General features: G+C 42.2%; 1 protein-coding gene across 1 annotated transcript; it reads left to right on the top strand.

Annotated features, from left to right (window-relative positions):
- Positions 1-8,810: 8,810 nt before the first annotated feature.
- LOC115379215 (serine/threonine-protein kinase H1-like) lies at positions 8,811-20,148 on the top strand. The gene is made up of 3 exons (XM_030079936.1): positions 8,811-9,079; positions 11,419-12,139; positions 19,711-20,148. Exons 1-3 carry the CDS (start codon positions 8,811-8,813, stop codon positions 20,146-20,148), a joined length of 1,428 nt encoding a protein of 475 aa, XP_029935796.1.
- Positions 20,149-20,914: the final 766 nt, after the last annotated feature.

The following is a 20,914-nucleotide window of genomic DNA, read 5'->3' as shown; positions in this document are numbered from 1 at the left end:
TACCATTGTGTTCAGCAGCCTTGCTTTATTGCTGCGTAGCTGCTTGCAGTAGAGGCCCGTCCCACAGTGTTGTATTAAAGCAGGTTGGTTAAACTGCCTTAGGTTGGGAAGAAAAAAACAACTATTCTCCTCGAGCATTGATCTCCCCTGCTCTCAGCAGCTTGTAATAAGCAAGCATACTTCCTCTGTCCGGCCCCCACCTACTTGTATCTCCCTGCAAAACAACAATTACAGGCCACTGTTCCATTGATGAATCGTGGATGGCTTTAATTAATCAGCTAGATAATACTGCATATGGGCTTGGTGGGGATGAAAGAGGTTATGAGGGGCTTTGCTCATCATGGATGGGAGAGCAAATCTCAGAGATTGATCAACAACGGCGGTGTTATTTTATCAGCCCGTGCCCGGTCCTCTCCGGAAATACTTCTTATCTGGTGTGCACAGGAAACCGAGTTCAGGACATGGAACAGGACCAGGAGCAGGGCCTATCTCCCTCTCCTCTCGCTGTCTCTTTGTGTGCATGCATGTGTGTGGGTGTGTGTGTGTGGGTGTGTGTGTATGTGTGGATATATACTGTATCTTGTAGCCACAACACTACATGACTCTGCCAAAAGGACAGTAACAGCATCTTACATTTGCACCACACTGTACTTCCTATGTATATCGTAAACATCACATTAGGGCATCCTCTTTTTCTTCTGTCGCTCTCCTTCCTGTAACAAATTCCTTTGCCCTTCATGTAGACGACCTGACTCTACTTACGAGGGTTTGACCAATGCTTAAAAGGCTGATATCAATATTTTTTTGACTGCAGCTACCCATTGCCGGTATTTTTGCCAATATTAGGCATTAAAAAACTGGCCGGTTTTCATACCAAAGAATTCAAAATCCAACAAGGATTGAGTGTTCCGGCCGAATTTCATTCTTTGCAGGCTGGAAGAGGCTCTGATACGTTGAAATCACAGGACGTCCAATCCTTCCTTTGAAATCCAGACTAAAGGCGTTGTTTTAGGTCTGACAGCGGCTCTGCCCTTAAGACAGGGTGAGGCAGGTGTCAGCTTTTACAGACTGACATCCCTGAAGCAGAGGACTCAAATTATATCCTCACACCCATCATATGGGAGGAAGCCCGAACGCTGGATAAAAATAAATAGTGACAGTCATATTAAGCTGCCTCGGGAAAGTGTGAGGGGTTAATAGGGCAGGGTATAGGCCACATATGGAAAATGCACAGAATCCTTCAAGCTCAGTCCCTATTATTTGACATCTTTGGCAAACTATCTGGCTTTGAAGTCAGTTGGACCAAGCCTGAGATATATATATGTCAGTCTCCAACATCACCTCTAAACCTCTGGAAAAGAAATTCAATCTGAAGAGAAATCCAGACTGCATATGTATGTAAATGTATACCTAGTAATATTAAAAATGCATAATTTCTACCTGGTAGTAGATAAAGTAGATAAAGTTGATCAAGATGGGGTTCATAAAGTTACAGCTGACCTGAAGAGAATGAGCCTTCCTCCTGTGTCTCTAATGGGGATAATTAATTAATAATGGGGATAATTAATTAATATTATCAAAGAATTAATATTATCAACAGTGTCAATGTCAAATGTCAAAACTTACCTTTATCTGCTTGAAATTTGATGTTGATACAGACAGTGCAGTGACTTATAGTTGGTGTGTGTGTGTGTGTGTGTGTCTGGTGAATGAATGAATGAATGAATGAGTGAATGAATGAATGTTGCTTGGCTAAGTCTGAGCAGTGACTGCCTTAGTGACGGCCTGGGTCCACTATGCACGTTTCCATGGCATGTTTTGTATTATTTTATGTCATTTCTCTCTCTCTATTTTACTTCAATTTGTTGTATAATTTATTTTATGTCATTCACAACTCCATAATGTCATAATGTCAACTACAGCATGAGTAAAGTTTAAAAAAAAAAAAAAAAAAAAAAAGATAAATAATGAGAAAATATTAAGTTATAGTTGTTGCTGTTGTTTTGTATGGCTATTAAAAACGGATAAAGAAAAAATACGAAACATGCTTCATATAAGACTATAATCTCTGTAACAATAATTTTAGACACCTCTTACAGTTTCTGTTTGTTTGTTTGTTTATTCTACTGACAGTTTGTTATTTGCTATTGTCATTTCGTTAATGCAGATTAAGTATTGTACATGTAAGCAAGGCCATGGCTACTTTTTTGCACTGTTGGCGTGTAATGATAATCTTTTTTGTGTTGATATCGCCTCATTTTTTGACTTTAAACCAGTGAAACTCCATATTTATTTAGCAATTATTTGTTTGGGGTAAAAATCTGTTTGGCTGGACGTCCAAGAGCACGTTTGAAGCAGTCGGCCGAATTCATGCAAACACCTGAAAACGGTCACATTTCCCAGGACGTTTCATCACGTTTTCAAATTGTACTTGTGTTGCTTTGGCAAAATTATTCTTGGCACTTCCATGCCAGTTGAAATGAACTGAACAATCCTGGAATGGAGTTTTTTTTTTTTTTTTTTTCCCAAGATAGCCTACCAAAACCGAACACAGGAAAATTCGAGGACAAGGAGCAGCATATCAGCAATATATATAGGTGCACTTGTCCAGAGAGAGGACGCAGCACTACAAAGCCTCCAAGAAGTACGCATCTCTGGAGAGAGGCGCCGCTTTTGTTCCGATAAAACACGCCGCCGCCGAGCGTCCCAGAGGTCTCACGTTAAGCACTCGCCGTCTCGCCCACCTAACAAAAACCGTGTACTTTTTTTTTTTTTTTTTTGCGTTCGAGTGCTCGCTGAAATCTTTTCTTTCTTTTAATTTGCAACACTCCCGTGGCCTCTCACTAGGTTGTGCACCTGAGCCACTTCAAGTCCAGGGCTTTTGCTTTGCACCGGTTCCACTCCACTTGTCTCTCGCCCAGGTATCACATCCTCCAACAACAATAACAACCGTAATGAACTGACTGGCAAGTGGCAGCTGCGCTCTGACCGCTGCTGTGTCCTAATCTGATTCACAGCGGCCCATAATGGCTTTTACTCCCAAGGCCCTGGCGTTACCAATACCACACACATGTTGCGGGTTCATTTATAACCTAGGACAGCCTTTTAGTAATCAGATAGTGGTTCGATAACGCTGAACTGCTGACTCCCTCGAGGAAGGCTTCTGAAGGGCGATTTACCACCTCAGTGCTGATGTGATGTGTATCCTCTGTTGGCTCTTGTGTGTGTGTGTGTCTGTGTGTGTGAGGAGGGAACGTGGGGCATTGGAGGTTTTCACTCTCTTTCTCTGTGTGCACATGTGTGTGTGTGTGTGTGTGTGCCGCTGTGTGCAGTCCTTTGTGAAGGGAGAGACGGTGTGTGACAGCAAAACAAACTCACAGAGCTAGCGTTTCCCCCGTGGCACCCCTGAATAAAACCGTCTTCCAACAAACGGAGGCAGGAGACGAGCGTCTGATGATGTGGCCTGCGTCTCCGGCCAAACTGACGACATGATTTGCGCCTTTCAAAAGACGACTAATGCAATGTAGTAAAGAGCTGTGAAATTTTTTTCATCCCGGTGTCTCACAATCTCCGCTTGGCTGATGCAACGCAAATTCATGAAAGCTTTTGTATTCGCTCTGTCTGGAACACAAGGAGCCTCGCTGTTTAGCTGCATTTCGAGGAAGGAAATGGAAATTTTTAGGTTGTAGGACACGTTGCAAGCTTCTTTTTCCGGCACCGTTTCTTGGCTGATCTCGAAGGGAGCGTACAATCGAAAGAGAAACCCGAAGCCTGGCAACGTAACAAGTGCGAGGCAGAGGAGGAATGAAATTTCTCCAACTTCAGTTTGAATTAATTCTAGTCCAAGCAGATGATTCTGGAAAGCTTTTGAAATTATGTTTACCCGTCAGACAGAGGATGCCGAAGTAATAATATTCACGCTACTTACACTAACATTAGGTTATGTTGTGGGAATTGCACTGTGTGGAACTGTATGCTACTTGTTAGGAAGTTTAAATTCATGAAACCTCTTGATGAGGTGAGATGTATGCCACATTCACGTCGTATTCATTTACTGTTAGTGGAGTGAAGTGAGTGAATTAATCCCAATTTAATGCGACTTTTATTATGCACGCTTCTTTAAACCACAAACAAACCCTGCCTATCATTAAAGTAGAGATATATATATAGTTTAATTAACACTTTAATAGCTTGGATATGGGCTTACGAATCTTTCCTGCATCTATACCATCTGTGCCTTATGGCATGCACAGCAAAACGACCACCAGTCTTTATTCAAATAAAGTCTCTCTTTTTCTCCCCAATTATTCATGGCAACACCATCCTTTTTTTTTTCCTCGGCATATGGACAACACTCTCAGCTCTTGGAAACTTTGGTATGTAATAGTCTTATATGCCGCTAACAGAAAATATCTCACATTGAGCAAAAATGAGCAAACAACAAAACGCACTGAGGAAGCAAGATCAGAGTACTTTCAATGTTGATTACTCGTTGCCCGCTTAAAATGTAATAAGTAATGTAGTGGTTTTAATTACTTCATCAAAGTCATGTAACTTATTGCATTTGATTACTTTTGAGCACACACTGCCAAATGAATGGAGCCTGTCTGGACAAAAAAAAAAAAAAAACAGTTGCTACCCTTGATGCTGTTGCACTCAAATTTATCCCAAGGGCTTTGCTGACCCACGCTGTCTGGAAATCAGAATCAGAATCAGAATCAGAATCAGAATATTGATCCCCGAGGGGAAACTGGCTCGGACAAATATAAGACAAGTGAAAGAATGACAAATGAAGACGTTCCTGCACATTGAAAAGCTGCAAACCAGTAGAATGAATGTCATATTCTGCATAAAAGCTTTTAATCACCAACATTTTGATTAGTAACTGTATTGTAGGGACTATAAAAAAAATTCTGAGCAACTGTAACATATTACAGTTACATTTATTTTGGAATTTTATTACATGTCCCTAGTTATTCCCCAACACAGACTAGGACCGAAAATTGAAAAAGCCCCTTAGAAAACAACATGGTAGGCATTTTTGAGGAAAAGCACTTTATCTGTTGTTTCTGTATGATTTTTTAGTGCTGAATCCATTTCTGCAGCATGCCAAGCTGTAAAAGTTACCGTTTAGTCATAATTATTGATTAATTAGCATGATTATTGATTAGTCGCCCGAAGTTAGAAATGGCTATCAGTTTCCTATTTGTCAATATTCTATACATGATTGTTTGGTATCATTGTAAAGGGGACCTTCTCAGCTTTCATTTAAGCCCATGGGTGTCTCTTTCTGACAAACACAGCGGTCACATGGCCTCCTTAAACCATAAATTAAACACATTTTCCCACATTTTTTGCCTAAACTATATAGTTTCTTTTATCCCTGTGGGATCAAGGGATATCAAGGACCCAAAAGACAACAACCACAATACCTAATGGACTTTGAGGATTCAGGAAATGTATGATATACCCATACTATTTCTTTGTGAGAGGTTATTGTGAGCCTTAAAATAGCAGTAATCGACTCAGGCCCATTCACCTCCATTCATTCTCCAGCATTACGTAAAAACGACCTCACCAATTGTTTACTGTAGATATAATGATATTATTACTAATACAAATGTAATAATAATCAAAGGCCAGGTAGACATTTTTCATCAATTTAATGAATTACTATTTTTTTTATGTTTCATCAACTATCTTTGGCCCCCATTGTTTGATTGACAAGTGGTGATGAGCGCTCAGCACTGAAAATGTTGCTAAAACCCATAAAACAGGAATGGCATTGATGAAACTGTGTAGGGCTTATTCACAAATCGCTGTGTATCATCTCTGGGAGGAAAAGAAAATCTTCAGTTCGGTGTTTCTAAAACTGTCGAGTAAACCACAGCCCTTTTTTTAAAAAACACCACAATTTATTTTCACTTTTTCCACACCCGTCTTTCTTTTTTGTAAGCGCGCAGGCATCACTTTCTCACAGGGCAGATATCTTGTTATGGAGCCGAAATCTGCAGATCTACTCACTCCACAAATATGCGGCACAAGTTATGCATAATGCAACCTCATTATGGCTACCTCATATAACCACATTATTTCAGCACTGTCGTTCAAGTGAAAGGAGTGGGAATAATTTAAGCCCGGCGTATAGCACGCTAGCTGCGGTAAAAAGGTGCTTCTGCCCTCATTTTGATCCCTTCCTCTACAGCGTGGTATGAATAAATCTGGGTTTCCAGGTCCTGCTTGGCTCGTCTCTTTTAAAAACGCACACAAGCCGGGAAATGCAGCTTGTGCCACGTGCAATTCCACCCCTCTCTTCCTTCCTTAAAAGATTATGGCCACACGATGACAGCGACACGACATACCACAGAAACAAGGACAAGTCGATTTGTGCTAATTATGGCCTCGACAGGCACACTTGACAGGCATACCTTCAGCATTGCTTCTTGATATCGATGCTGCAACGGGGGCAGATTTGGCAACTTGTGAAAATAACTCAACAAGGAGAAAAGCTCCCTGTTTACACAATGCCTTATTTATTTTTCATTTACAAAACTCTGAGAAATGTGGAAAAAAAAAAAAAAAAAAGTAAGTGTAATGCAGCTAAGGCTTGGATACAATTACTGTCAGGATGCAATATACAAAACAGGATATGAAGTTTTCCTGGCGGACAAATTGAGCGAGTACAAAGTGGAGATGATTTGTTTACAGCGTGGCGCTTGTAGTTGCGAGGGTGCCTTCTCGTTTTAGCTTGTTAACACTGCGTCAGCTGGAGCGGATGAGATGTGTGAAAGAGTTTGTCATCTGCACATGAAAAATGCATGCGATGTTGTGCACCTCCCAGGTCACCGCGGCGTGGACCTGCTCGAAGCCGGGCATCACCTGAAACAGAAACATCATTAACGTTTAGCTTTAAAAAATGCATGCACAGGTAGATCGCATGCTGTAATTCAATGTACGAACACGCACAAGTGCATGCTTTACGGTCGAGTCGTGTTGCGTTTGATGTTTTTTTTTTGCAGGAACTAATCAGATTCTTGTGTGTGCATCAGTATTGTGATGATGATGATGCTGTCTTGTCCACAGCAGCTCTGCCTGCATTAGTATTACCAGCCTGTCCCGGCTCTCCCTGACGTTTGTGTTCTGTTGTCATCAGTTTCGCCTGGATGGTGGGAATCATTGCAAACAGTGAATGTACAACCGATATACAAGGGTTTGATACTCACTGACATTTATACAAAGCCAGCTGTAAACATGACAGCACATGCATATAAATGCACGTTTGTGAATATTCTTGCAAATTACATGCGCAATGCAAGCAATCCATGCAGCGGCTCTTTGGTATTTATGTGAAATAAGTGAATGTTAGCGGTAATTCGCTGAAACTGAGGGAACAAGCCACAAACAAATTAGCGTAAATGTCAGTCTCATAGCTGCAACATGATTAACTTTCTCTTTTTGAAAATGGGCCCTGCGTGTTACAGGTCACTGTTGTTGATCTTTGATTTGCTAAATTAGATAAATTAGGAGAGAGGGTCACACCCGGGGAACTGGAGCTGGAAATAGACAATTATACAGCGACGCACACTGGTGCAGCCACAGTCAAGTCTATTTGTGCAGCCTTTGATCAGCAGTCTCAAAGGACTTTGCGGCGCCCACGTACAAAACAGTGAACGAGGAGGACGCCAGCAACCTTTAGACCCTAAATAAACAGGGATAAACCCCCCACAGAACGCAGACTCTTCCTCTTCCAGCCGCCGAGCAGCTTCACTGCTGTTATACACAGTCAATTAAAACATCAAGTGCAGCTGTGGTGGGTGGTGTCGCTCCGAAACGCCGGCGCACCTCAGCCTGAACTTACACCTGTAGCCAATTTACAACTGGCACAGGAGATAAAAGGAAACCAAGCAACACAATGTTGGTGAGAAACAAGGTAATCAAGTTTCACCATCACTTGAATAAAATAAACAGCGTGACACCGATAGATGGAGAAAAACACACTGGGAGTGATTTTCAAGGGTGTGATTTAATGATTTAAAAATGTCAGCACTGCAATGTGTAAATAATGAAATAATGAGAGCTTGTGAAGTGGGTAGGTTGTCTCATTTGTGATTGCTACAGCAAAAAAAAATGAAGCAAACATCATATGACATGCATTGTCACTTTTTAAAATTTTTATTACTAAGGACTGAATTATAATATATCATCATCATCATCACATTGCTAATAATATGGACTCCAGTGTGTTTTCAGAGGGAAAAAAATCTTGACAAGTCATAGTCTCATATTCAGTGTTAGAATCTTAGCAGAATGAGAATATCTTACTTTTTTTTTTACATTTTCATTTGCCCTAAGTAAAACAAGTTTTCACCACTGAATATGAGACTAATAGACTTTCGCTTTATGTTTTTTTTTTTTTTTTTTTTTTTTTTTTTAGTGGTTTGCAGCACTTTTCACACTTCTTTAGGCTTTGCTTATTCTGGTAGCCCACAGTGTGAGGCATGACAATAGCCTCAAAACAATTTCTATTTACATGACACTTTTGCCACAGGAGTGACTAACTGAGTTCACACACCTGCCAGCCCTCAACCTGTAGTATGTGTGTGTGTGTCACCCACTGTAAAGGTTTCCATGCATTCAAAGCGACTGCCACCTGCCTCAGTGGGCTCATGCTGCAGCAGTAGGAGACACAAGCTGCTGTGCGAGTTCCCTCTCTCATTTCCATCTTAAATTTAGTCGGCTGCAGAGGGATTTTTCATCAACAGGCGTACAAATTCGTCCTCTCCATGGCAAAGGCTGGCTGCGTTTGAGTGATGGGCTGCGGGGCCGGCAAGGTGCTGCCTGAAGCGTCCAAGAAAGGCTATGTAAGTGTGGTGCAATCAATCGTGGCCTTCAGTAAAGCGCAGGATGATGATGAGCCAAGGAAGCACAAGGAGAAGACGAAGAGTTCATGGCTTGCCACCGGCAGTGGGGCTCACCACCAGCCGCCTTCAAACACCCGCCAGCAGGCTCTCAGAGACGGACAACAGCAGGACAAAGTTGCCAAGTACAGGGCCAAGTTTGATCCCCGTGTCACGGCAAGGTACATTTTTATTCTTCCATAAGAATCCCCTACAAAGTAAAGCAATTACTGCAAGTTATTTAATCTTCATCTGGCATCAAGTCTTATTTTTTCTTATAAACAAGCATGAAAGGAAAAGAAAAAAAGAGGTGGTGTGATTTCATTTATTTCACTTGCAAATTCACTTTCATCAAGTTTTTCAGCTTTCCGGCAAAACTATTTCTGAAGCTGTTTTCTTCAATCAGGTGACGGAGACTCCATGTGTGGAATCAAATCAAAATAATTTCAGCAGGAATGTTGCATCAGTTCAGGTTAATGGATTCTCCGACACCAGTGTGGTAGTGATCAATTATTCATTAAAAATGTAATTAAATAAGCCACAATGTATCTATACCGTCAGTTTTGATTAAAAAAAAAAAAAAAAAGACAGAAATTGCCTGATGACTGACATATGGGTATAAGCCTGATGGAGTGAGTGATCTGCCTTATTATTCTGCTTGATTTCAACTTATTTTTTGCAAACTTCACCGAGCAACTGAAACTGCACCGGAAACAGTATGATTAATCTCGCCCGCCACACATTTTTCCACTCGCTTTCAGAAAATTATGTTTTAAGACTCAATACAAGATGAAATGAGGTCAGAAGTTTTGCACTGTTTACGAGAGCCTTTGAATGTCTCAGTCTTTTCCCATTCTGCTTGGTGTACAGCTGCCAACTTTTTCATGCATTTTAATGTGTTTAGTGCATGGCAGTAATGAGGACAGACATTAGTGTGAAAGGCCTAGGTCTTATTAACACCTGGAGACTGTCTTCCTGTATTTGTCAAATGAAAGCACCAATATAACTCAAGAGACCTATGCTATTTCAAGGAAAGTGTGTATCCCCCTCCACATTTGAATAGCATCTCCGCAGTGATAGAAAAATCCTTCATTTTGGTACAAGCTGCAGTTCTATAATGGATAAATACTGCATTAAAACTCCTGAATTCATATTTTTTCTCAAGTAAAAATATACGAGTATCAGTAAAATGTATTTACAGACAGTAGCCAAATGAATAAAAGCCAAATTATTGGTGTATTAACCGTACAAACCTTTAGTTGGTCCAGGTGTTGCTACACTGCAAAAACTCAGAATCTTACCAAGATTATTTGTCTTATTTCAAGTAAAAATGTCTTATTTCTAGTAAAAATATCTCATTACACTTAAAATAAGCCATGATCACCTCAGAAGTAACTTGTTTTTAGACGATTTCCACTTGTTTCAAGCTAATTTTCATTTGAAATAAGTGAAAATTAGCTTGAAACAAGAAATAAATTTTGCCAATGAAACAAGCTAATTTTCACTTGTTTCAAGTGAAAATTATCTTGAAACAAGTGAAATCGTCTAAAAACAAGTCATTTCTGAGGTGATCATGTCTTATTTTAATTGTAATGAGATATTTTGACTAGAAATAAGACATTTTGACAAATATTCTTGGTAAGATTTGGAGTTTTTGCAGTGTAGGCTTAATGTGTTTGAGTTGACTGAGTTTAAACTTTAACAATGCATTCTTTTTTATAAGTTTATAGCATGTTTTGCATGTAAAGTCGTATTCTGCAATATATTACCTACAGCGATCAGATAAATGAAGTGGAGCCAAAAGTGCAATATTCCTTATGAAATGTAGTGAAGTGAAAATATAAAGTACTAGTATCTCAAAATGTACAGTACTTGAGTAAATGTCAATTGTTACATGACCTTTGTCTCAGCCTACAGGTGAAAGGTTTTGTTTCAAAATGAGATATCAAACATTAAAAAGAAAGAAAGGATGGAGGAAAGGAAGACACAAAAAAGACAAACTCTCCCATTTTGACCTCTGGCATTAAAGTTAATTACATTATGGGTTAGTAGCGAGGTTAAGAGTCATCACAAGACATCTGGCTATAAAACATCATCATTTATGTTTTTCCAAAATTTCAGCCTGAAAAAAGTATCAGATACTGACAATTTTCTAAAGTGGATATATAGAGATTTGGAGTACTATTGCCTTGTATGCGATCTAAATTGCAATGAGAATCCATTTATTTTCTGGGCACATACACCATATACACAAATTTGCTTTGATGGCACTAGTGCAAAGACGTCAACAACGGATGTAATACGAGAGGTACATGCAGTTGCATTTGCGAGTGAGGACAATGAGATCTCATGGTCAGTACGGGACAAAAATAAACATACAGAGGTCTGCCATTATGTGCATACAGGTGGCTTGAGCATTCAGCACGGCTACAGCTGCAGAGAGACGGTGATTGCTTTGGAGCGGTGTGTCATGAGGTGGTTATGCCGCAATAACTCATCACGCCCCCCTCTGTCCTGTCAGATACGACGTCAAGGCTCTGATCGGCCGTGGGAGCTTCAGCCGGGTGGTGCGCGTGGAGCACAGAGCGACGCGCCGGCCCTTCGCCATCAAAATGATGGAGGTCAAGGCCCCCGGAGGCCGCGAGGTGTGCGCGTCCGAGCTGGCAGTGCTGCGGCGGGTCAGCCACGCCAATGTGATTCAGCTGGTTGAGGTGCTTCAGACTCCACAGCGGGTCTACATGGTGCTGGAGCTGGCCACAGGGGGGGAACTCTTGGACCGGGTCGTCACCACGGGGCGCTTCACGGAGCGGGATGCCACCCGGGCCCTGCGGATGGTGCTGGCTGCAGTCGGGTACCTCCACGGCCTTGGTATCACACACAGAGACCTGAAACCGGAGAATCTCCTGTACTATCACCCCGGGGCCGACTCCAGGCTGCTGGTGACCGACTTTGGACTGGCCACTTTTGGAGGCGCCGGTCGTGGGTGTGACAGATCAGGAGCAGACGAGGGAAGCGATGAAGGTGCGAAAGGAGACGACTGGTCCCTGAGAACCACCTGTGGCACCCCTGAGTACATGGCCCCTGAAATGGTGCTGAGGAGACCCTATTCATGTGCAGTGGACATGTGGGCCCTCGGGGTGATTGCCTACATCGTTCTGAGCGGGTCCATGCCCTTCGAGGACGACAGCCGCACACGACTCTACAGAGCCATTCTGAGAGGGAAGTACAGCTTCCGTGGGGATGTAAGTTTCCCAGAAATGTACATGTCAGTTGTAGTTTAGTTAAACATTTCAAGGAGATAATAATCCTGTAGAGTAGGCGGGCTGGAGCATCAGCCAGTGGTTTCAAAAGAAAAGTCCAAAGAAAAAATATTTAATGATATTTTTGGGGTTGCAAGAGTAGGGTTTTGGAAAGCTTATGTTTATTGGATTTTTTGAGATAGATCTGATTACAAATATCTTATGATATAATACAGGAGTCCATGGCAAATTGCGAGTCTGTAGAAATTTTCAAAAGTGAGTTCCAATGCATTTACCCTCATGACACAACAGGAGACACTTGGAAACCTCTGAAACCTCAGAGGTGGAGAAAAAACAAACAAACAAAAATATAACAAGTCAGTCAATAATTCAGAGCACAAACTTGAATAGCAAAGTAAAAATACAAGTGACTTTTTTCATGACCAACATGAATGATCTTGGACAGTCAAGCTACCTAATTAGTTTACTTAGATTGATACAGGCTACTGTAGTTAGTTGTACCATCCAGGTTAACTATATATACATATATATATATATATGTATATATATATATATATATATTATTATTATTATTATTATTATTATTATTATGGATAGTCAGCCTCATGTGGAAAATTTCCGGAAACATTCCGGAAACTTTCCATGGGAAGTTAAGCTGGGGAATTTCAGAAATTTTGTTTTGTCATAAGCAGACATGCGTGCAAACTAATGACATTTTTGACTTTGACTTATTTTGAGTAGTTTTTTTTTTTTTTCTCAGTCCTTCAAGATTGATGGTGGATAAATGAATAGAAATAGGCTCAATGAATGAATCAGCACTCCTCAGTCAGCAGCTAAATCAAACTATAACCTGCATTCTTATATGAAAACTGTATTTCTAAGAAAAGTGGTTAGCAGAAGGCAGAAGAACCTCCTCAAAACCTCCTTGACTGGATGTCGTCTGTGGGCTCAGATGGAGGCCGAGCCGTGTGGAAATTCAACTGAATTCGTGTTAAATCTGGTTGTTTGAACCAGGATTGTGCTGCAAGACAGTTTTTCTTCAACTACATTAAGTTCCTGCTTATAGGCCAACATGCAATTTTGCAAATTTCCAGATTATTCCTGTAAATTCCTGTTAATTCCCATATATACCCATTAATTCCCATGGAAAGTTTCCGACTTTGAAAATTCCCGGAATTTTTCAACCCTAATCTTAACCATTCTTATCAGCCAGAAAAAGTGTTTTTGTCTCCCCCTACTGAGGTACAACTAAACCAGTGCCATCATTTCTGCTTCCGGAGCAGCTCTGCACGTTACGCAATCTGTTTGGGTTGATGTGCATGCTATGAAATTGTCCAACCCGGCGGTAAAAACGTATTAAACATATTGCTGTAAAAGGTACCGTATAAAGCCACATTATTTCATAGTTTTGGTGAAAGTAGAGCAATTTCAACTGAGCGAAGGCAACATAGCACTCAAGGTGTGGTGGGAAGGTGAGTTTTCCCTCACTTTCATCTCTACCTCTACAGAATTGTAATGCACACGAATGGGTATACTAAAGTTTGTTGTGGTGTCTCAAGTTTCCGCTTGGTTTAGCTCTTTGAGAATGCTTAGAAAGGGGGAAACGGCGCCCTGTATGGATGCTTTTTTTTTTTTTTTTTATTTTGGTTTTTTTTTTGTTTCTCATTCGTCTGTCATGTAACTGAAGTGGGTATTTTTAACAGCCTATTCTGTCGAGCTCAGTGGTGAGTTCGAGCTTGTTCTTTCACGCTGATTACACCCAAGGCTGGATTATTCACTGGGCTTTAAGCCTGGCCTGATTCTGAGGGATGCAGTCTGACATTTTAGTCTGCCATACAAGAGGCTCTCTTACATAGGCCCTGGACTATTATCCCAGTGTTTACCGCTGCACTGACCACCAACTGAACAATGGTGCAAAATCCTTCCAGACGTTATGCAAAGGCTTATTTCACGTTTTTCATGGTGGCTTTCGATGTAGCTCATATGTGGGCCACGCTGGTGGAGGGATATCCTTGTGAACAAAGCTGGAAAACATATTTACATAGGGTCTAACATAGTCCCAGAGAGATGCAGAGTCAAAGGAAAACGTTTTATTTTCTCCATACCGATCTGGAATTCATACGCGGGCCATATGAAGACATCAGTCATGGCTGAGCAGCAATCCAGGGCTCTGTCACTGATGGATTAGCCATCAATCACATGCACATGTTGACAAGAGGGTGGTTGACACTTGTTCACTGTCGTGTGCAAGTATCCGTCCTCTTCAGTAGACTGACGAACACACAGTAACGCACATACGCACGTACACACACTGTAACGTCGTAAATGAAATGTCATCTCCATCACTGTGAATTTCCACATCTTCATCATAAATATCCACAAAGTGGTAACCTCCTCCATCGATGGGGTTCTTCATGTCGTTCACTGCACCGCTGCACTTTGGGACGTGCATGATCTCAAAGGCCACAAACACTCACTTCCTGTATGAAAGAGAGAGTGATCCCAGGATTAAAGATAGCTAAAGTACTCAGCAGAAAAAATGATTGTATAGACTAGATCCTGGAAGGGTCATCACAAAATTATTATATAATAAAAAACAGCTTTTTGCACATTATTGTTACACCTAATTACTAAGGGTGTAATGATCCAGGTCGATCTAATGATCAATGATCCGATATAATCAAACCTAAGTGAAGACATCGATCCATATCATCTTAGAGATACGCCTTTATTTTGAAATTCCCACAGCATGTCTGTGTCACCATCTCTGTTCGAGCACACTGCCTTCCTAAACATTCAAACAGTGCCAGTGCCAGACAGATAATGGAAGCTGCTGCCAGCAGCCAGGAAAAAAAAGACAATAAGGATATCGACTCCGCTCTCGGGAATAAATCAGCAGTGTGGAAGTATTTTGAATTTTAGAAAAAATGACAGCTCAACCGACAAATCTCATGCCATGTTGCAAACAATGCCAGTAGGAGATAACGTACTCAGGAAACATGATGAACCTGGCCAAGTATCTGACACAGAAACACAGCGTTGTTAGGTCGTGTGCGCTCCTGAATGGAATCGAAACCGTATCGTGGCTGACTTTGTGATATCGGCAAATATCACATCATTTTCCAAAGAATCGATATAATATCATGTCGTGATGAAACATGTCAACGCATTACATGGCAGCTTACCAAAAACATGTTACAAGCAGGTGTTCAGCCAAAAAAAAAAAAAAGGAAAAAAAGGAAAAAAAAAAGTCAGAACCGTAACCATAGAAACGTCTGTTGCTACAATCACCGGGCTACATTGTGGCAGAAATGTAACCATAGAAACGTAAACAAATCTGGTAAGATCAGAATCGAGTTCTGTTATTTGAGTAAATAGATCTAATTCTGGGAACGCTGTCTTTCCAGCCTTGATTCTAGTGGTTAGTGAGGAGTGTTTATCTTCAGTAACCAAGGAGTAATGTCTTTTTCCACGATGGTGTTGCTCATTACGTTGATTAGAAATCAAGACAATCAGCTGGACTTTTTGACTGATTCGTACAGTAGATTAAAAATATTATTCAGCTACCCAGAGGTGAGAGTTTCCGCTGTCACATTACACAGGGGGTAGAAGTACAGGCATGCCTCCAACGGTATCTTTATTTTTATTTTTTATTTTATTTATTTTATTTTTAGACTTTATTTGAACAGGGACGGTACACATTAATGAACATCTACAACAGCTGTAAATGTGTCAGTGTTAGCCAAAGCTAATTTTCAACTGTAGTCCCTGGGCCATGATGTTAAATAGGCGAGAGCTAGAGGAAGAGAAGTCAAATTAGAAAGCACAAAAGCATGCAGATTAGTTATCAGTATCAGTATCAGCAACCTTCTGCAATCATTGAAGTTGACCCTGCCCTGGCACACACAAACACACACACACATTGCACCTGCCCCCCTCGCAACACACAGGTGTGACAGTCCCTCACCCTGGAAACCTGTAGTGCAGACTCACACATGCGTTTACTCAACTGTAGGGAAGGAGGCGAGGGTGGAGGGTGTGTGTGTGTGTGTGTGGGGGACGGAGGGTGTGTGGGGGTGGGTGCTGGAGGGAATATAGAGAAGGGGGGGACAGAGGGCGAGCAGGGCAGAGGAGGGATGGTTGTAGCCCCGGGGCTTTTCACACCTTATCGCTCAACCTGTTCGCCGCACGCAGGACGGAGTGTTTCGCTCATACTTAATCTGGGCTTCTCATCTGATGTGTGGCTGTGATAGAGGATTGTGTGTGTTTCTGCGTGTGTGTGTGTGTGTGCTCATGCCAGGCGAGCCTTTTTTCCGAGTGAAGTACAAATTCCTGCAGGCCCGACAGCAGCACAATGCCTCCTCCTCTGCATCCTGCTGCTGTGTTATTAAAGCCACACTTTAACTGACCCAACCCAAACATCTGCATCTCTCTCTCTCTCTCTCTCTCTCTCTTTCTCTCCCTCTCTCTCTCTCCCCAGCTGGGTATCTCCATCCTGGGTAACGGTTAGCACAGTCTGCCCCCTAGTGAGCATAAGGTGAACTGGTCCAGTCATCTTCTGGGTCCATTTGCTGCCGGGGATTGTACATGACAGCCCAATCTCTGCTGCATCCGGGTATTGATATTCTGATTATTGCGGTTTAACTGCGACTTTCACCCGCATTAGCAACGGGCCACCTTTCCCCATTTACACTCACTGTGACAAGAAATATGTAAACATGGCTTTTTTTTTTTTTTTTTTTTTTTTCATTTAGGAAATAACTGTCAGGTGATTTAGATTTGGAATAAATAGCGAGTGCTTGGCTAAGGAGCTTGAGTGGGGCTGTTCATTATTCAGCAGTGTATTATCCTCTTGATCACATTAGAGTAATCTAACCTTCTAGCGTTTCCATCATTTGTTGTAATTATGGCTTTGTCAGGTGAGGATGTAGCGCGCTGCAAACACAGTCACTGGAGCTTCTCATCCACTCTAACAAGATGTTGCTCAATAAGCCAGGCCCTGTAGGTTTCCCCACCGCTTATGCCATATCTGCACTCAATATCTCTGCACCCCCCTCGACACACACACACACACACACACACACACACACACTCACACACTTTCCCCTCTTCGACTAGCTCTCTGCTCAACAGTGATGTATGGCGCCGGCTTTCACCCCCTTCCTCTAAACCCAATAAAGCCTTTGTGTATTTTGACGTGAAAAATGTTTGAAATAAGGGAGAGAGATAAACTTCTGCAGGTGGCCCGGTTCCAAGATGACAACACTGTGCGGCTCTTCCTCTTCAGGTGTAACATAGCAGGGGAGGAGAAGACAGAGAGGGAACCATTGGACGCTCCAACCCATCTCTCTCACTGTCTGTGCGTCTTCAGGACAGCTCTTCACAGCAAAAAATAAGCGAATAAATAAAAGAAATCCATCTTACAGGTCTTGTAGCCGCAAATTCGGTGTTCAAATCTCGCTTTTCTTAAAACAAATGGGAAAATCAGCCAGTGGGATGTGATTATCCTACTTGTCTCCAGTGCAGCCTCACTGGTTTCAGTGTTTTTCTAATATAAATACATCGAAACAAGGCAGAATAAGGCAGATTAGCCCGCTTGGATCAATAAAATGACACTTGAGTCGAGAAAATTGAAGTTCCTTATTGCTGGAAAGAAGTGGTACTATCCCATCCCACTGGCAGATTTTTTTTTTCCCCACCAGTTTTTTAGAAAAATAAGATTTTTACCCTGATTATGAGGCTACATGACTTGCGAAGATGGATATTTCTGGCAGTTGTTTTTTTTTTTTTTTTTTTTTATCATTCCTAGTTTGTTGAGGCCTTTCCTTCTCTTTCCCAGTGAGCTCCATGCACTGATGGCGGTGCGGAGAAACAGAGCTGAACTCGAGCACCGCGCGCCTCATTTTAAATGAGGGACATAAGGCATCTGCTAGCCACGGCTGCTATCAAATGTGTATTTCAGAGGCGGTAATGAGAAGCCTCACTGAATCACCACCAGTGCTAGATGAAGAGGAAAGGCAGACTTGTTTCGTAGCTGTGAGAGCTCAATCAAACACTTTCTCTCCTTTCCAGGGAAACTGAGTGTCACTCCGCCCGCCTCTCAGGTGTGAAATAACAACACAATGAAAGAAAGTTTGAGTGAGAAGCATTTTTATGACTCGTTCAGCTGCTCTGTACTCTGCTCCGCTCGCACCCTTCTCTCCAGTCAGTGCACTGTGAGAATGAGTGAGTCCTGCTTCTTTGAATTCCTCTCACCAGCAACAGTCTCGCGATTGTCAATTTCATGCTTGATTAATTGTCATTACTGGGTGAGAGACAAAAAAAAGGAGAGAGAAATGCATTTCAGGATTAAAATGGAGAGCAAGACCTCCCTAAAGAGCGAAGTTTAGTCGGTGCAAGGTTGAGTTGAGAATAAGAGACTTTTTGCACACGCCGTTTTTCCTGTATTTAGCTTTTATTCTCGTCTGCCAGACATGGCGGAGTGATATTTGAACAAATAGGCGGTAGAACGAGGGAATATTTTTGCATCTTAAAGACAAGTGAATGGGATGAAATTGATTACTCTCGGCTCTGAATGAGGCTGATCATTATTTGCTGTTCCTAGGCGCTCATTTAAACGGCTGCAAAATATAGCACTCATTACCCTCGCGAGTTAAAACAAAGATTTATAACATCACGGAGAGACAGAGAGATGAGGAAAAGTCATTCTCTGCAGTCGTTCTCTGTCTTTCTTTGACATTGGTAAAGGTTACCGTGCGACTGTCACACTCCATCACTGACAAGGCCTGCTCTTGTAGGATTCGGTTTTGTTAATACACCGTAATCAACCTGTCATTAAAATGCCCGTCATGCCTCAGCCACTTGCTTCACCTTATCCTTTCAACCTGATGCCACATTAATTTAATCCAATGCCAATATCTAATATTTTATTAAATAGGGCAGAACGTAAAGGTCATCATTTGCCTGAGGGAGGCCTGCACATGTTGTCTCTATGACAAAGAACCAAAGGCATAATGAGCGATTTAAAGGTTTCTGATGTCACCGGGAAAAAATGCCGTGGCGGATTTCAAAGTGTACCTGAATGTCACATGGGGCCTTAACAAGGGGATTTTTTGGGGGGTGGGGGGACTAAAAGATCCTAATGAAGCATGTGTGTGGCATGGCTGCATTGCGAGGCAAATACAAGAATAAACATGGATTCCAATCCCACACACGCACCCGAGCCCCTCTGTCTCCCAGACTTCATATCCATTCAGCCAAGACTGCCTTCCTTTTGCCCAGTGACATTTAGCTGTGCTTTGAGTTTAGTTCTGGTTGTTAGGCCTGCAGAGCACAGGGATCATAGTTTTATTGCTTTGTTAGAAAGAAATCTTGCATCCCACTTTGAAGAGGCTTTGAATCCCTTGTTCAGATATCCAGCCAGCGTTTCAAAGCGCTGAGAGCTCCAGACCCTCTGAGTGTGTGGGCAGGACTGATTTAATTGGGACTGAGTGCTGTTATATGCACAGTGAGGGTGCTCAGCTCACCCTCCTCTGCTTCCTCCTGTCCCACAGCCTTGGCCGTCTGTGTCCAGCCCAGCCAAAGACTTCATCCAGCACCTGTTGGCGTCTGACCCGGCCGCCCGTCTGACTGCCGAGCAAGCCATCCGTCATCCCTGGGTGGCCACCATGGCAGCCGGCTCCTCCATGAGGAACCTGCATCGATCCATCTCCCAGAACCTGAGGCAGCGGGCATCGCGCACCTCGTCCCGCTGCCCAAGCAGCACTGGGGGACTCAGCAGAGCCAGCAGCAGCGCGGGCCGGGGAAGGCTAATGTCGCTGGACAGGAACCAGGAGCTCGATACAGCAGCCGCAGCAGCAGGAGCAAGCAGAGCAGCAGGACCTGACTCGGCCTCAGAGAGCCATACACCAACCTGCAGCACAGGTTCAGCCAGAGGGCTCCAGGATCACCAGCACCACCCAGCCAGAGCATCACATTCATGGGAAGGCTAATGATGGGATGGGACCAGCTGCCCCAGCTTAGTCTGTACACTGTTAAAAAAGTCTTTTCGTCTCATATTCAGCGGTAAAATCTTGTTTTTCTTCCCAATGGAGAAATGGAGAAATGTAATTGCTACACAGGCAAACTTTGTTCAAACCCATCGCACTCTATTTTAGTTTTTAGTGGAGATCCCAAGGTTTCCAGAGGGTCTGAATAACAGGAAAATGTGTTGAAAGTGATGCACAGTCCAACCAGATATTCTCTGTTTGATGTAATGGTGTAAGGATGTAACGGTGTCATACAGTATGGATTTTTTTTTTTACTTTAAGGGAGAGGGTAAGGGAAAATTAGAGTTCAAGGGATTTAAAACAAGAGAGAAAAAAAAATGCCAATGCGATGAGATAATCCCACCTGTTTCCAATGCAACTTCACGTGTTTCAATAATTTTTCTGGGAACAAGCATAAATTCGTCGAAACAAAGCAGAATAAGGCAGATCGGCTCACAGGGATCAATACAATGACACTTGAATGAAGAAAAAAAAATGTTTGTTAGTATTGGAAACAAGTGGGATTATCCCATCCCACTGGCCACCTCTTTAAAGAACATGAGTTTAACACTGAATATGGGAGTAAATGACATAGTAAGATGGAGATTGTTTTTTTTTTTTTTTTTTTTTTGCAGTGTATACCCATCTCGTGCCTTGGAGCTGTGGGTACCTGGACCAGGTGTTGTGACAAAAAAGTTTCCCCACCTTCTCTGGACTGCAGTCAAGTTTC

This window comes from Myripristis murdjan, chromosome 20, assembly GCF_902150065.1.
Source record: "Myripristis murdjan chromosome 20, fMyrMur1.1, whole genome shotgun sequence".
Lineage (NCBI taxonomy): Eukaryota > Metazoa > Chordata > Actinopteri > Holocentriformes > Holocentridae > Myripristis > Myripristis murdjan.
This window is presented reverse-complemented; position numbering and strand designations above follow the sequence as displayed.

Excerpts from the sequence above, each read along its gene's own strand:
- LOC115379215 (XM_030079936.1), top strand. The coding sequence starts at position 8,811 with ATGGGCTGCGGGGCCGGCAAGGTGCTGCCTGAAGCGTCCAAGAAAGGC. Across the intron at positions 9,080-11,418 it reads GATCCCCGTGTCACGGCAAG|ATACGACGTCAAGGCTCTGA; the intron begins GTACATTTTTAT and ends CTGTCCTGTCAG. Across the intron at positions 12,140-19,710 it reads AGTACAGCTTCCGTGGGGAT|CCTTGGCCGTCTGTGTCCAG; the intron begins GTAAGTTTCCCA and ends CCTGTCCCACAG.